The following is a 17,896-nucleotide window of genomic DNA, read 5'->3' on the forward strand; positions in this document are numbered from 1 at the left end:
ATTATTATAAATAAAATGAGTATCTGTAGTTGTACTGCCCTTTAGTAAAATTGGTCTATTAAATTATAATAAAATATTTTTAAATTCTTATATCTTTGTAAGGAAGTTAAGATAAGTATTTGTTCTCATAGTAATTGTGGATATTGAGTGCTACCAAAGGGAAGCAGAAGAGCCATATCAGTTAGCATCAAATTGAGACAGACTCAGACACTCCCATGTTCTCAAGGGCAGAGTTCACCTGCTGGCCTCCTCCTTCTCTCAGACTCTCTTTTTAAGTCTCAGTGAGAGTCTGGGCCTTTATTCACAGGACACCTTCCTCTCAGGACAAAATTCTGCCAACATGGACTGAATACTGTATAGCTCTTTTCAGACTTTTCCAAACCAGGTACCTGCTCTGAGGAAATTTCCAATCAGAGATGTGATACCTCAGCAATGTCTACTATATAAAACCTAGTGGAAGTTAACTCATGTAAGGAGAAGCTGCTGTGATACAGCAAGGAGGCTTACTCACCATTGCTGGATAAAAGAGGATAAAAACAGCTGATCCTAGGAAGCCTGTTGGTCCTAGAATAATTACGTTATAAATCATGCCTAAAATGGCAACAATGGGTCCTCCAGCCAATAAGCTGCCAACTGCGGCTGCTTCGAACATCCTCTGCCCGTCATTGGAACACAGGTTGATGAGCTATAAGACACAAAGGGCAATGAGAGGACCCTGAAAGAATGCTGGCCACTGGCCTCAGGAGGAAGAAGAAAGACAAAGCAGAGATCCAACAGAAAGGAAGAGCTCAAGCAGGGAGCTCTCTCTGTTCTGAAGCAAACACCCTTTACTCACCTCACCCACAGACTTCTCTTTAATGTTCTTTAACTTAAGGATCTTCTTAAACGCCATGGTGAGGATGGCCCCCCGCAAGCGGACACCAGTTCGGTAATTCAATGCCCAAGTCAGTGCCAGTGACCAAGAGCGCACGACTTCTGTCAGGAGGAGGCCCAGGACCAACAGCAAGCTGTACTTGAGGTTAGAATCTGTGACCTGGGTGTATTCCAAGAGGTGTTTCACCACGAAGGCCTACAGGGAGAAACACATGCTGCTGTCAACATCTCCACTGCACCCACACACCACGCCACAGTTTTATGTTAAGTTAGAAAGAGAAAGCAGCTCCACCGTACAGTGGCACATACAATATGCAGAGGAAGACCCTAAAGGACCAGGTACGACTGACTCTATGCCTGCGGATATTTATTCAGGGCGTTTCGCAGGAGGTAGGCCTAAACTGAGTTTTTCTTCCTTAAGGACACCACCAAAACCGTTACTCTTTCTAATGTAACATAAACCTGTCCAAGAGCTGAAATTAATTCTAAACACCGGTCATTAAAAAATATATATTGGACCTTATTCCAGTATCTCCACACATTGATACATGTCTTTAAAGGAAATTAAGACCTTTTTTTTTTTTGGATCGTTTCAAACGTGCTTATTTGATAAAAAGGAACAGTGTACCTACAGTTGGACTGGGGAAGAGTGAGAAGTGCATTTGCAAAACATTCCTGAAAATAAACATCGGCAGTTTAATAGTACAGAAGAAAGCAAACAAAGCAGACTATCCAAAATCCAGAAACCCACCCGTGTGCCCTCCCCCGCTCCCCACTCCCTCCCAAAAACAAAAACATGTTACCTCAGGTAGCATATGTCTAACACCACCTGCAGTGAGGGAAGGCAGCCAGCCCCCAAGAACCACCGAGTGCCACCTCCAGCTCTGAGGTCCTGCAACGCCGGAGCACACACTCACACAAGGCACATTCAGCAACAGGATTAAATACCAGGAAGTGGGAGGTAATGTACTTTTATTGAAAATGAAAAAAAAATAAAAGTACCATCTTCAAAGAGCATCTCACAGACACTGTACAACAGGAGGAGCATTGCGGTAACATACATGGGAACATACAGAGTCGAATTTTACAAGGCTAGCCATCTAACAGGTCATCTGGCCTCCGACTGTCGTTTTAGCTACACATAGTGGAAATACAGAATAGAACCGATATCTGTTTCCAGAGTCCGGAGTAGTACATCAAGCTGACAGCACTTAATCGATTAAGGCTCCTGAAGCTGCAGTGAGTCTGCAATGGAGTAGATTCTCCAGGAATAAGACCTTGCTGCTTAAGGAAAGAGAATTAAAAAACAAAGCAAAACTAAAAACTCCCCAAAGCGGTAACTCTGCTTAAAATCACTGGGTGCTACTGGTTCAGCAGGCTGTATGACGAGTGACTTCTGTTCAGGACAGAATACAAAAATCTAGGCCTCAAGGAAAAACTGGCGGCATCCTTCAAGAGTCTTTTTTCAAGTCCTTGCAGCTAAAATTGATCTTGCCGAAAATGAAATAAAAACAAGCCACAACAAAAGAAAGCCAAAGCGATCCCCCACCCTGAAGGAAGGAATAAAAAAAAAAAAAAAAAAAACGAGGAACCCATCCACCCAACTACCCCGGATCCTCATAGCACAGGGTACTGTAGGTGGAAGCCAGCTCTGAGTGACAGACAAAAATGGAGGCCAGACACAATTGTCCTGAGGCGGCTAATGCTGAATTCCAGAACCCAGACGCTCTCTGGGCTAACTGGCATTTCTCATTTTTTCCTGAAAGGAAATTAATACCAGATGTCCGCTAGATCCTAAGAGATCCCCACCAATCAGATTTCTGTCAAGCGTCGGTTAAGTAACCTGATCAAATAAATAGGAGGTTTCAGATTCCGAGAACTATTGTATTCCACCTCTCCCCTCCCTCAGATTTTTAGGTTTATATCCACTGTTTGGGTCACCACTGCATACAGCTGGGTTGTTGGTTTACTAGCAAGAAGATTGGCTTCTTTTCCAGTATGCAATCCAAAATGTGGAACTGAGTCACTGAGTGGCAAGGTCAAGACCCCATTTTTCCTCACGTGAAGCAACTCAGTAAGATGGCGGTGCCGTAAAGCATTTTCTCACACACCTCGGCACTGATGGAACAGTCTCCAGAGGAAGGCGTGAAAGGACAGCAGGTTGTAGTTTGGGGTTCCTTCCTTCCCATACCTTTACAGTGCCATTTTTCAGCACTGGGTAATAGCATTAGTACCTCCCAGAGGTGGGGAGCCCGGAGGGAAGGTAAAAAGACATAATAACGAAGGCTTACATTATGTAAAACTTTCAGGGGTGGGGGAGGGGAAGAGGAAACAGCAGATTAAAAAATTTCCAACACAGAGGGTTTTTGTTTTTTTTTTAAAGAAACAATTACATTTCAAACCATTTTGTATGGAATAAAGAAAAAAAGGTTCTCATGAAAAATCCAAGCAAAATTTAGCTTTAAAAAGTTACAAACTTAGCATTTAAATGTAAATAAACTGGGAGAAAACTCGAGATTGTCAGCATAGCTGTCTGGCTGTGGAAAGCATTCCCAGTGAATAAACATTACCTTACCTGAACTCTTGGCGAGAGATTCTGCTCAGCTTGACTCTCTCATTCTGACCGCAGAATACAGCCATCCTGAAAATTCTAAAGAACAGCTTCTGTCACTGGTTCCACTACAGAGAGACTCCCCCCAAATCCAGATCCTGACAGCACCAAGCAAGCTGCAGCTGGGGAGAGGTTGGGAAGGTGGAAAACTTACCTCTCTAGAGGCTATTCACTGCTCTTTCCCCAAAAGGCCCTTGAGCAGAGTTAGCATTCACCAAGATATAGCACTGCAGGAGGTAGCCTTCTCTTGCAGATCTACAGGGTGGATGCTAATTCTTTACACAAAAATCAGAGGTCAGGCCTGGTCTTTTTAAACTGTTCAAATCCAAGAAGGCCACATATCATCTCTGTAACTTTAGCAAGTCTGGCCACTCTTCATGTTAGGTCAGGACCATACCCTTATACATTCTGGAACTCCATTAACACTATTGTGACCTCTGGACACTGCACAGAGCTCTGGTCCACTGGCATCACTAAAACCTCGGATCATCTTGATGTACAGATGTCTGGCCAGTTAAAAAACATACATACACACTAACTTGGTGGTTTTATATATTCTGCATATGGCTATCAAGGTTCAGCGATGCCTGAGGGGAGAAAAGAACTATCCCCGTATTTGGAGAGTAAGTTCTTTACATGGATTTCTGTAAGGACAGACTAAGCCAGTTGGAAAGTTGTGCCATATTGGAAAATGTGCAGAAATCTAAAATGGATGTCCTTTGAAAGGATTTAAATCCACAGAACAGAAGGTACGCTCATTGCTAGCATGAATCTCAAAACCAGGCTGATTCTTTAATTTCCAATTAAAGAGAAATTTATTAGAATTGGTACTCCAAAAAAAAAAAAAGAAGAAGAAGAAGAAGAAGAAGAAAAAGAAGCTTGCTTTGCTTATAGTTTTAAATCTTTCTATCATTTAGAGAGACTATGGATGGGACCATTGCTTTCTCAATTGTTCGAGGATGGCATCCCATGAAATAACACAGGCCTTAAGTTGCTCTTCTCCAACAGGGTGGAGAGAAGGAAAAATGTGTTGCTGTTTTCCTATTAAAGGAAGGCTCTCAGTGTTTCCCTGGCATCTAGAAGAGTTTACTAGAGTAAGCATTCCAGTATGCTGTAGCTTAAAAGAGAGAAAAAGGAATATGCAGATGCTCCAGGGAGTGACTGTAGGCCCCCAAACTGAAAATGCATAGGTACGTTTTATTCCCAAATAAAAAATTAAAATCTCAACAATCTTTGGAATTTCTTCCCTTTTTGGTTTTGTTTTTTGTTGGTTTTTCTTTTTCTTTTTTTCTTTTTTTGGCATGGGGGGAGCCAATGAACTTCTTGCACTGGCCAAATGGAATCAAGAAAGCCTACATATTGTGCTACCCAGTTCAAAGAATTCTACAGAAGATTCAGAGCAGCCACCAGCCCTGTAGTGAAACAATGACAGAAGCTCTTCTTGGGGGAAGCTGGTCCTATGAAAATGTTTGCCATTTTGGTCAGTAACATAATATTCACTCACATGGTCTCTCTTACTTAAAACTTATACAAAAGTGTGTTAGTTGGTCAATTAATATAGAAACCTAATACCAGAAAAGTAGTGTTCTCTGCTTGAGAAAAGAGATCAGAACTTTTAAAGGCATCAAACATTTAAAAAACAAAAAACAAACAAACAACAACAAAAAAAAACAAAAAACTGCAAATTAGTTTTACCTAATCACCATGCATCTTAGGCATATACTTACCAAAACCATGAACCTCCAGCTTACCCACACACGGAAAATGCACAGTATAAGTAGTACTACTGCTCCGATGCCTCAAGGCAAATATGTAGAAAATAGATTTAATCAAAGTCTCAAGTGTAAAGCAGCACAGCAGGTGTAAGAAACAGGTGTCCAGAAAACAGTGTGAACATCACTCTCTTACCTACTCTGCTTCAGTACACGCTAGGAAAAAACCACGGCTGCCACCCCGACACCTGCCACACAGTTTACACTATAAACCAAAACTTAAAATAGACTCCAGGTTGGACTCTAAAAACCTCAACACTCATCTAGTTTCTTCGGGCTCATTGGCCACAGAACCACCAAACACCTGACAACTCTGCCTCCAGGCATTCAGTGTGTCACCAGCACTAGCTCAGCAGCCTATGCCACACAACACTGCTCTCGCCCACTCACAGCACCACAAGACACATCTTCCCAAACCAAGACTGTCGTTTCATGTCAACACACAGCAAAGAAGCACAGTCCTGCGCGGAGCCAGAATCATTCATCTTCACCCGCCCCAGGAAAGCAAGCCAGTTCCAGCTCTTCTCTGGCAACACGGCCGCTCATGCTTTCAGCTGCTGACCAGCTACCATTCATTCCAAAATCAATGGTTCCCTTCCAACAGACCTAGAGGCATCTCTAAGGCTGCTAACTAGCCCAACGGTGAGCACAACCCCTGCAACAGAATAAGAGTGTTAGAGCTGGCCATGGCCGGGCCCCTGGAGACTGTCAGAAGGGATGGTTAGAACTTACTGGTCCACTGAAGCCAGCCAGCTGCGTGATCATCAGGCACACGATGGAGAGGATGAGCCTTGTACGGCAGAAGATCCACACAACCCTTCGGAGGGAAGCAGCGTCTGGCCCAACTTCATTCAGCTCTTCTTGCCACAGTCTCTCTAGTCTTAACAAGGGCACATGTCCTCTGTTACACATCTCCCCAGGTGATCAGACACCCTAGTTTCCCTCTTTCCATTGCTTTTTGTCTCCAGGCTTTGACACCACTCACACCAGCCTCTTCTTTGAACTAATGAACTATGTACACAGACTTCACCTTCTGGGGAAAAATATCCTTCCTGGGCAACTACATATTTACCCTCAGGAGCCTCTCAGGAGACAGGAAATGATGAGAACAAAAGTCCTTCCTTCCACCCAAAAAAATTATCCCTGAATAGAATTCATTTATGGCTAAGAACTTCCTTTCTCAAGGGTCCCCAACTCTTTCTGAAGGATCCTATGGTCAACTGCAAAGTTGCAAACTAAATTTTAATCATGATAATCAGCTACCACAAAAATGCATTCTGTCACAAGGCAGCAACATAATTTCCCTGTAGACTCAGGAAGAGAAGCAGGGCTGAGAGAGAGAGAGAAAGCCCGTGGTTAAAACAGGATTAAAGGTGAAATAGGAGATAAAGCAGAAGAGCAAAGAGAAAGTCATCCCCAGGCTACCCTCCCTCCACAGGACAGCTCAGATCCTAAAAGAACACAGAGCTGAGGGCGTCACACTGCTGGACTCCCCCTGCTAGCTCAGGCCCTATACACCCGGTATGTGGGAGACGAGGGTGGACCAGAGACGCCTACCTTCTGCAGTTCACGTCAGAAGACTCGTGCTTGGACAAAGACCACACATCCTCCATTGAGAGCTCCCCCTTCCTGTGGGCCATGCGGGCCAGAGGAGAAAGCCAAGAAAATGTCATGCAGGAGAAGAGCCCAGCATTGTCCACTGGGTGCTGGTGTCTAAGGAGAGAAAACCCAAAGCACGAAATTGTCAATGACTGAGAGAGGCTAGCCAGCATTTATAATACACTGTTTATTAAACAGAGTTCCTGACTAAAAACAGGTCTTCCCCAGTAGTCGAATCCTAGCCCAAATTTTCAAAGATGCTTTTGATGCTTCACAGCAAATCATTAACCGGCAGAGTCTCTTACTTGGAAGTGGTCCGGATGGGCTTCAGAGCACTTAAGCTATGATGGTACTTTCCCTTGGGATGTTCCTCATCCAGGATTCTGAGCTGAGAATGCATGGAGGCATCCAGAGAAAGGCCCTCAGCTCGGGCTGCTGTTTCCAAGGCATCTTGGCATTCCAACTGTTTCAACAGATAGCGAAGGCAAAAGATAGAGAGAGGGGGCAAAAAAGCACTGTTAATGAACGTTAGAGGAACAGAGGGGCAAATCTACCTGATGTAACAGTTTCAAACTGCAAACCAGATTCCCCTCATCTGAGAAATCCCAAGGGTCAGGGTTAAACATGAATTCATATGCTAAGAACTTACTAAGGAACATTTAACCACTTACTTAAAACTTTTCTTTTTTTTTTTTTTTAAAGATTTATTTATTTATCAGAGACAGAGAGACAGAGAGAGGCAGAGACACAGGAGGAGGGAGAAGCAGGCTCCATGCCGGGAGCCTGACGTGGGACTCGATCCCAGGACTCCAGGATCGCGCTCTGGGCCAAAGGCAGGCGCTAAACCACTGAGCCACCCAGGGATCCCCTTAAAACTTTTCAATTCTTGAGCACTTTTAGGTTCAGAAAAATTGAACAAAATGTATAGAGAGCTTCCATAGACCTCCTCATCTCCCCGTCTCTTCCCCCCCATTAGTGACATCTTGCATGAGGGTGGTACATTTGTTACAACTGATAAACCAATATTGATATGTTACTATTGACTAAAACTACAGTTTACATTGAGATTCACTCTTTGTGTTGTACATTCTAAAACTTATGTTTTTATCACCAATGTGTTTTATCTTTCATTTCCCAATGTGGAGTGAGAGTCAATCATTTCACTAACTGCAAATTCTATTGCCCATTTTCTATGACAAAAACTTCACAATCACCCCCCAATTAAACAGCTCTGTCACAGAGAAAAGCCAGTATGAACACATATCTCCCCTCTCTCTTCTTTATCAGCAACAGGGACAGCAGAATAGGGGCCCACACCCTGGCTGCACAGCTAAAGAGCTCCAACAGTTAGATGTCTGCTCCATGAAGCAGAGGGTCTCATGACCTGAAATACGAAGTTAACCATATTTACCATAAAGCTTAAAATACCAATAAATCACATTAACAAAAATACATATAACCCAAACTCTAACTGAAGCAGAAGAGGGTGGGCCAAGAATCTGAACACTTCTCCCCTTGTTTACTCTAAAAGTACTCAAAGTTTACCCCTTCTTGTTGCGGAAGCAGAAGCATTGTTTTCCTCAGATAAGGATTATAAGTACGCCATCATTTTTCTCACATTATCACAAATATTTCCAGCAATGACTGGAAATAGCAAGAAAGAACAAGTCCTCAAATCAAGAAAAAGTTAAATGGTGCAGCCCTTTCCACACTGTGTCTTACACAGGCAAAGTCTCTGTTTTTATGCACCACCTCTTTTCCACACAGAGCAGAGGCCACTCAAATATTAGCAGAAATGGATTTATTCATGGAGGTACCTATATGTCTAGGTGGCTCTCTCCTCAAACACAGCAGCTTTAGTTCATAAGACAGTTATGCATCTTAAGATAAGGTATTGCTTAGTATCAGTAAAGTACACAGCCTTGGCAACTGGGAAACACATTTTTGTCCTTCTGACAAAGGCAAGGTAGACAGTTCAAGAGAATAACAACACACCATAACAACAACAACAAAAAAGTCAATATCAAGAATTAACTCTTACATAAAGTCCTTAGGCATAAGGTGAACACTTATTTCGTGGTTAGGGACTGTGGTACCTAACAATGAACTAAAGGTTGCTGAGAGTCAAGAATACAACAAAGGTAGATTTTTTTCTTTTTTGGTTTTGTCTGTTTGGTTGTTTTTTTTTTTTAATATTTTATTTATTTATTCATAGAGACACAGAGAGAGAATGAGAGGCAGAGACACAGGCAGAGGGAGAAGCAGGCTCCATGGAGAGAGCCTGACGTGGGATTCGATCCAGGGTCTCCAGGATCACACCCTGGGCCGCAGGCAGCGCTAAACCACTGTGCCACTGGGGCTGCCCTGGTTGGTTGTTTTTTGAACCTTTAAGCTGCCTATAACCACAAGGAGAAGAAAATCATTGGATTAAGAAAGGAGAAAGATACACTAAAAATACAAACATACCTATTATAAGGAAATAGAAACTGGGAATATGTACAGAGTAGGTACAGAATGTTGTAAGGATATCAAAAAGATCTCCAAATATTTAGAAATTATGTAGGGGTGCCTTTTTGGCTCAGGCAGTTTGGCAACGGGCTCTTCATTTCTGCTCAGGTCATGATCTCTGGGAATCAAGCCCTCCAACAGGCCCCACGCTCTGCAGGCAGTCTGCTTGCAAATCTCTCTATTCCTCTTCTTCTGTCCCTCCCCCTGCTTGCACACTCTCTTTAAAAAAAAAAAAAAGTTTTGCAACACACTTCTAAACAACATGAGTTAGGGGCGCTTGAGTGGCTCAGTCAGTTAAGTGTCTGCCTTTGGCTCAGGACATAAACCTGGGGTCCTGGGCAGCCAGGAGTCTGCTTCTCTCTCTGCCCCTCCCCCTGCTCCTTCTCTCTCTCTTGTTCACTCTCTCAAATAAATATATAAAATCTCTAAATAACATGAGTTAAAGAAGATGTCAATTGGAAATTAGTAAATATCTTGAACTAAATGGTAAGTAATTATAGCACATCAGAATTTGTGGGATAAAACTAACGCAGAACACAGTACAGATGTGAACTCTTCAAAATAATATATTAGAAATGAAGAGAAAGTGAAAAATCAATGCTCTAAACTAGGGGTCAGCAAAATTTTCTGTAAAGGACCAGATAGATAGTAAATATTTTAGGCTTTGTGGGCCAAGAGGCAAAATCAAGGGCATTATGTAGGTATTTATATTACAAAGGAAAAGAAATTTCCACAAAATGTTTGACAAAATTCAAAATACAGTAATAATTGAAAAATTTTTGGTAATACAGATCTACTAATGAGAAGAATGGAGGACTAATATTTCACTTAACTGGGGTTTAAAATAGTTTTCCCAAAAAAAAAAAAAATAGTTTTCCCTAGAATTAAAATCGATCAAAACTTTCATCTCTTAATGGCTGATTTGTAATAAGATTTTACAATTTCATCTTTGAAAATGTCTTTTCACAGAGACAGGTACTGCTAAATACTGAACATCAATCCACGAGTACATGATTTTAGTTGAGCATATTTATCTTTTGGAAGGCATAAGAGAATTCTATTAGACTTTTCTCTTGACATTTGCTTTTATTATGTCATTATATTCAGATTAATCACTTCCAATTGAAAGGTAGAAGTTTCTAAAAGACATCATTAAATGGATTTGTTTATTGTGGTAAAACATATATGAAAACTGCCATTTTGACCACTTTTAAGTGTACAGTGCAGGGGCATTAATTATATTGAGAATGTTGGACAACCATCGTCACTATCTCTAACGTAAATGGATCTTGAAATATGGAAATTTCCTTTGTCTTTTATTGAGGGTCTAAACACACTGCCAGAACCGTAACTTAAACTTGGCAAATATAGCCACTACCTATCTGTATGGGAATGGAGATCTCATTTCTTATTTTAACTTTGAAAGTATAAGAAGCATATAAAGCAGCTTGACATTACCTGTGATTCAAACATAGTTGTCACTGAAATTACTTTATTGCAGAATCATTTTACATTCCCACTCACAATGTATGAGAGATCCAGTTTCTCCACATCCTCACCATCACCTGGTATTATCATTATTTTTTTTTATTTTAGCCACTCATTTAGGCATGATTCGATATCTCATTTTGATTTTGATTTGCACTATCTTAATGGTTAATGATGTGAAACATCTTTTCCTGTGCTTATCTGCCACCTATACTTCTTTTTTTGGTGAAGTATCTGTTTACATCTTTTGCCCATTGTCTAAGTGGGATGGTTCATCGTGTTGAGTTTAGAGAATTTTTTATCTTCTATGGACTCAAGTCTTTTGTTAGATGATTCGCATATATTTTCTTTCTTAATTTACAGAGCACGAGTTTTATTTTTTATTTATTTTTTTTCAGAGCACAAGTTTTAAATTTTGATCAAGTTTAATTTGTTGATTTGGTTTTATGGATTGTGCTTTTTAATGTTATGTCTACAAATGCTTCATCTAGCCCTAGGTCATGAATATTTTCTTGTATGTTTTCTTCCAAAAGTTTTACAATTTTTACACTTAGAGCAATATTTCACCTTGAGTTAATTCTTATACAAAGTGTAAGATTTAGGGCAGCCCCAGTGGCTCATCGGTTTAGCGCCGCCTTCAGCTCAGGCATGATCCTGGAGACCCGGGATCGAGTACCACATCAGGCTCCCTGCATGGCGCCTGCTTCTCCCTCTGCCTGTGTCTCTGCCTCTCTCTCTGTGTGTGTCTCTCATGAATAAATAAATAAAATCTTTAAAAAAAAAAAAACAAAGTGTAAGATTTAGATGAAGATTCTTTTTTTTGCCTATAAATGTCCAATTGTTCCAACATCATTTGTTGAAGACTACCATCTCTTCATTAAATTGCTTTTGTACCTATGTGAAAATCAGTTGCCCATACGTGTGTGAGTTGATTTCTGGACTCTATGCCACTGACCTATTTTTCTCTCCCTCCAATGATACCACTAACTTGATTACTATAGCTAGATAGTAAGTCTTAAAACAGGGTAATGTGATATCTCTAACTTTATTCTTCTTTTTTAAAATTGGTTTAGCTATCCTAGTTCTTTTGCTTTTCTAGGAGAATCAAGTTTAAGAGCTAAGGGAGTTTTGTAAAATCTTTTTTTTTTTTAAGATTTTATTTATTCATGAGAAACACACTGAGAGAGGCAGAGACATAGGCAGGGGGAAAAGCAGGCAGACACTCAACTACTGAGCCACCCAGGTGCCCCGTAAAATCTTTTGACATTGCAGCATCAGAAAAGGAAAGCTTGGTATGCCACCTCTTACTATTCTTACATGAGAATGGCACAGTAGCATTAAGAGGAAACAAAAATCTTCACATCTTGTTTAATGCATTCTTTCAAGAAATGACTTACTGAGCACCTATGTACAAGACTGTTCCAGATGCTGGGAATAAGAATATGCCAATTTCTATGTGTATAGTACACTAATTTTTCTTCATCTCTAAAATGCCAACTTATAGTTTTCAACAAAACCTATGAACAGAAAAGTGAATGGACTTAACAAAATCCTCTTGTTGCATGAGTTTTGTTCCTTTGATTATTCATAATGATGTCATATTCCATCACCTCCTGGGTCATAAGTAGCTTTCCGTGATGGAGAATGTCAAATACAGAGCCTTTTTTTAAAGACTCAGATGAGGGATGCCTGGGTGGCTCAGTGGTTAAGCACTTGCCTTTGCTCAAGATGTGATCCCAGATTCTTGGGATTGAGTCCTATATCGGGCTGCCCGCAGGGAGCCTGCTTCTCTTCTGCTCATGTGTCTGCCTCTCTCTGTGTGTGTCTCATGAATAAATAAATAAAACCTTAAAAAAAAAAAAAAGACTCAGATCATGGGGCACCTAGGTAGCTCAGTCAGTTAAGTGTCTGACTCTTAATTTCAGCTCAGGTCACAATCTTAGGGTTGTGAGGTCCAGCCCCACTTCAAGCTCCACACTAGGTGTGAAGTCTGCTAAAGGCTCTCTCTCCCTCCCTCTTCCTCTGCTCCATCCTCCTCCTTCTCCTAAATAAATAAATAAATGAATAAATGAATAAATGAATGAATGAATGAATGAATAAATAAATAAATAAATAAATAAATAAATACAAAAAGACTCAGATGAATGTTGACAGGAAAGATTTCATCGCCCCAGAAATACCTTGAGTACCATTTAGCATTTAGTAATTTAGCGTTACTAAATATCTGCAACATAACAGCCACTGAGAGCTCTTCTACTGCTTTTGATTTTAGAACAAGAAACTCAGTATAATTTTACCCTGACAAAAATTAAACTCCCATTAATATGGTTGAAATTGCACTAATCCTCAAATTTTCACATAATAATAAAACAGGGAGGAGGAATTCCCACAGTGTAGATACAAAGAAGTCGACATTGTTGACCTAAGAGAATCAAAAGCTGCCACTCTAAACCACCCACTTTCCAAATCATATCCCATTTTTCCTATACTGCTTCCTATACTGTCTACCTTGTCATATCTTACCACCTCAGTGAGGATAAAGAAATATCTGCACCTAGCTCCTTCTCTTGAAGGTCTCTCAAAGCAATAAGCAATAGATGTTGTAGCTGATGGCAAGAATTCTTGAATGTTAAAATAACATTAGCAAGAAATCAAGAGAAAATCCTCTTACTCCAATAAAACTATTTCTCTTAAAGTAGTATTAATACCTCCATAGGTACACTTTCCTCACAATTGGACGTCATTGTGAAGTATAGTGACTTTGAACATGGATGTTAGAAGACAGACGACATGGGTTCATGTGCTGATTCTGGTGCTGATTCACCAACCTTCAGCATGTTACCTAGCCACTTTAAACTCGTTTACTCATTTTTACAATGGTGCATGCACCTACCACATAGTGTTGAGAGGAACTAATGAGATAATGAAAAGTGCTTAGCAAAGTATGTGCATATAGTAAACATTTAACACATACTAACTACATTACCAATTTATTCATCTGATAAATCTTACAGCCTATCTCAAATATTTCCTCTCTTCTTTAGCTTTCCCTGACTCTTTTATTTATTTTTGCAGTTGTTATTCTTTTCTTTCTTTCTACAAACCCTTGTGTCAAGTGCTGACTCTTCATAGATCCCAGCAATGGAGGTGTTCTACTGGATACAAACCCAGACCCAGAAGCAGCTTGTCTACGACTGGTTTAGCTCAGGTGCCCCACCAATGTGTGTGATAGGTGAGGGAGTGACCCCCTTTCTGGCCCCACCCTGTTTCTCCTGAGGAGCTGCAGTCTCCATGGGGTGGCCCTCCTGCAGGGAGGAAAACCAGTTACCCTAGTCCAACCAAGGCCTAGCGGTGCTGTTGATCCTTTCACCTGAGCCAGATTCTGACTTAGAGGAATTCAGTCATAATCTCCTGACTCTTCTAGGATCAGAAAGTTTATTTCCTCCCTCCTATGTCTTTTCTGTACCTGTGGTTTTCTAGTAGGAGCTCCTGAGATATAGGCTCTTACTCTTGCTTGTATCCGCCCTGTGTGTGGCTCGGAGTTGAGCGTAGAGCCTGCATAGAGACTCTCTCTCTTTCTCTCTCTTCCTCTGCCCCTCCCTCCATGAGCTCACTCATGTGTACACTTTCTCTCTCTCTCTACATATATATATATATATCAATTAAAATATCTTTATGTTGACTCACAATCTACATTATTATCATTTAATGCTTCATGATATACCACTGAGGAAACTTCTTAACCATCTTATTTCTGTTTAGATTCCCCACTGTTTTTGCTTATCATTAACAGTATGATAAATAATTATAACTTATTTTTCTCTTTCTGAATTATTTAGGATAAATTCCTAAATAATGGAGGATTACAGGATTAGAGAGTATAGCTCCTAGCAATTAGACATCTATCCCATTTGCCTGATTAACCTTATTACAGAACATGTAATCCAGAATTATTGCAAAAGAACTGCTGTGTTGCAAACTGGTCCCTGTACATGCAAGGCAAGGGGAGCCTGAAGAAAGAGGCAGATCACTTCAGACTGGTAGGTGGCAAGTTCAAGCAGCAAGGGAATTTACATGAGGCTTATCTTAGGCAGCCGCAAGACAAGTAGATCTCTGTGCCTGCCCACTAAACATAAGAGTTTATGCAAGGGCCTTCACTGGGTCTAGTCACGTATATCATCCAATAGTCTCAGCAACACACTACCATCTCACAGCAGTGTCCTAAGAATAGCTTTTTGGAGTGGGTAAGACAAGTAGAAGCTACATTCCAAGGACAGGGGAGTGGGTAAGGAACCTGTGATTGCCTAGGTCGAGCTCACAGGTCAGCTGGCAGTCATATCCTCCTGATGACCTTCCCCTAACACTCTAGCCTTTACCTCCAGCTCCTACAATCTCACATGTCCCTTCTTCCACAATGTGCCCTGAGTAGTAGTCAGCAAGGACTTTCCTTTGCATGGTGGTAGCCTCTTTGATAGCTAACTGGCTGCAGTGAAGGCAGATGCCACAGCAATTACACAGGCACATAAAAGAGAAAACCCAAATTAAGATAATGACCAAAATCAGTGCTAACTTTTCCACCAAAAGCCCCATGTTCCAAGCCACTGATTTATTAAGTCCCCTGGGCTGGGGGTTGGATCACTCAGGGCATTTACATGTGCCTTCATCTGATTTAATAAAAATGATACATTAGAGACTCATCGGGTATGCACATGTAGCATTCTGTCTGGATAATGGTACAGGTGCCTCATTGCAAGGCAGTAATAATGTCCAAGGCCATTCTATTTTGGAGGACAGCTTTTCTCATTAGAGACATTCAGTGTTCAATAAGGATGGGCATTGTTGGCTATCATTTCCTTAATGTCCTCCAGGCCAATGGAGGGAACAAAGAAGGTGGTCAAATGATTGTGTCAGGGGAAAAGAGAACCTACCCACTGAGCCTTGAGGAGAGGGAGGCTGGCAGCCTTAGTAACTTGACCTTGTTATACAGACTATATACCTGGCCAGGGAGGCATCACTGTTAGGCATGAGGGAATGGACTGGGGGTGGGATATACCAGACCAGGATGCCCACCTCTTTCCTTCTTTCAATGGCACAGGTTCTACTCTAGCATAGTGGGTTTCAACAACAGGATCCCAGTGGAAACTGAATAGTTCCCCATCATCCAAGGATATGAACTAACTTGCCAATCCAGGTGAGACATCTCATTGCAAACTCCAGGCATGATGGGGCTTGGTGTTCTCAGTAGCACAGCATGTTAATCCATGGTGAAAGTTGGACAATGGCTCTTTACCATGTCATCCATACCTGTACAGTGTTGGGTGCCTGAGCAGGGGTCCCCAGTCTGGCATATGGGACAAGAGGGCCTAATGGCTGACCATACAAATGTATTAAAGCCTGGGGCAGTACTTGAGTCCACTTGGCCGAAGTGGTTTTATCTATTAGTAATTATATCTGCTGCTTTAAGATTCCATTTTTCCTTTCTACCAACCCTAGTACGTGCAGGCAATAGGGGCGATGGAACATGAACATGTCCATTCAATGTCATATTCTTTTGTTCAGGCTGAAACACCATGACCTTTGCCATGTGACCTCTGATCACTGTCTAGTTGATTGAGTATCTGTACATGGTACTCAACTTCTCTAATCCCCTTCTCTAATTCCCTAATGGTGGCAGCCAGTTTGTGTGGCAACAGGGGAAAGCTTGGGTGAGATCAGATGCAGGGTTCACACAAACCAAGGCATATTTAGAACCCTCACTCTGACGGAAGCTCAATAGAATCAATTTGCCAATCTCTCACAAGTTGAGAACTACAGTGGATTGCCCCAGATTCCTTTGGCAGTTGCCTTGGGTATTGTTTGGAACACAGAGAACATGCTGTTCTTACATTAACCAAATCACTGTATTTCAAGAGCAATCTGGCATCCTGAGCAATACAGCATCCCACCTGAGCACAATGGTGGCTCTTCCTTCTATGCACCTAGTCTGCTATATCTACTAAAGGGCTCATACCAGAGTTAGGGCATCAGTTTCTTAACTGTAAGAGGGTGTCAGTACCTTATAAGCTGGAAGAGATTGAGGATTGTCTCAGGCTCTTGCAGGTGAACCCAAATGTACCCTCGCACATCCTGACCACACAAAGACCCACTTATAATCATCTACTTCTCAGCTTCCTATTGTCCAAACCACAGGGCTAATTCCTTTAGAATAGCCCAACTGTTGATGTAAAGGGTTAACAGTAGGATTCAATGAATGACCACCAGCCAAACCACTCTGAGTTCAGCCCACTGGCTGTCACATTGGCTCCTGTCTGAGATGCTCTACCTGGAGGAGTGTTCTATACACTGCTAGAAACTATTGGTGTAAGGGGTTATATCAGGTTTCTGTTTCTTTACACAGCTGGGACCAAATTCTATGGGTACTCTCTGCTGTTGTCTTTGCCACAACACCTGACTCACATCTTCCAGAGTCACAGACATATCTAACTCAAATGGCAGTCCTCTTTGGGAGATGCCCACAGCTTTAATCTACTTCATTAGGTTTTTGTCATCTCAAAGGAGGCTAGCTACTCTGTCCCACACTTGTCTTTCCAGTCCCACACATGTCCTTTCTTTACCAGGTAGCAGTGGTAAAGGGGTAAGGGGTGGAGGCACTGTGTCAGGTGGGGAATAAAAGTCCTCTGAAATTCTCAAACCTCTACAAAAGTTTATAGCTCTTTCACATTCTTAGAGGATGAACAGACTTATACCTTATCAATGCAGTTTCTGCGGGATGCCTGAGTGGCTCAGTGGTTGAGCATCTGCCTTCGGCTCAGGCATGATCCTGAAATTTCGGGAATGAGTCCCACATTGGGATCCTTGCATTGGAGCCTGCTTCTCCTCCCTCTGCCTATGTCTCTGCTCCTCTCTGTCTCTCATGAATAAATAAATAAACTCTTTATAAAAAAAGAATACAGTTTCTAGGAATATGCCCATCTTGACTCCCAAAAATTTCACAGCCAGTGCCTGGGCCTTAAATTTTCTATAGGTACACTCCTATCCTCTCCCT

The 17,896-nt window shown here is 41.5% G+C and overlaps 1 protein-coding gene across 5 annotated transcripts in view; it reads right to left on the reverse strand.

Moving 5' to 3' along the window:
* Window positions 1–17,896, reverse strand: part of ABCC5 (ATP binding cassette subfamily C member 5) — a 90,033-nt gene that overhangs the window by 52,470 nt on the left and 19,667 nt on the right. For 2 of the 5 annotated variants that reach the window (XM_049105665.1, XM_025451594.3), the window contains exons 3-7: window positions 7,161–7,318; window positions 6,814–6,969; window positions 5,989–6,136; window positions 836–1,069; window positions 512–685 (exon numbers count right to left, since the gene is read on the reverse strand). In XM_049105665.1, coding sequence (XP_048961622.1) covers window positions 512–685; window positions 836–1,069; window positions 5,989–6,136; window positions 6,814–6,969; window positions 7,161–7,318 — 870 coding nt within the window. Of the gene's footprint in view, window positions 1–511; window positions 686–835; window positions 1,070–1,828; window positions 3,524–5,988; window positions 6,137–6,813; window positions 6,970–7,160; window positions 7,319–17,896 lie in introns of those variants that run through there. The other 3 variants (XM_049105668.1, XM_049105667.1, XM_049105666.1) reach the window with 3 other exon arrangements.

The sequence above is a fragment of the Canis lupus genome, chromosome 34, assembly GCF_003254725.2.
Source record: "Canis lupus dingo isolate Sandy chromosome 34, ASM325472v2, whole genome shotgun sequence".
Lineage (NCBI taxonomy): Eukaryota > Metazoa > Chordata > Mammalia > Carnivora > Canidae > Canis > Canis lupus.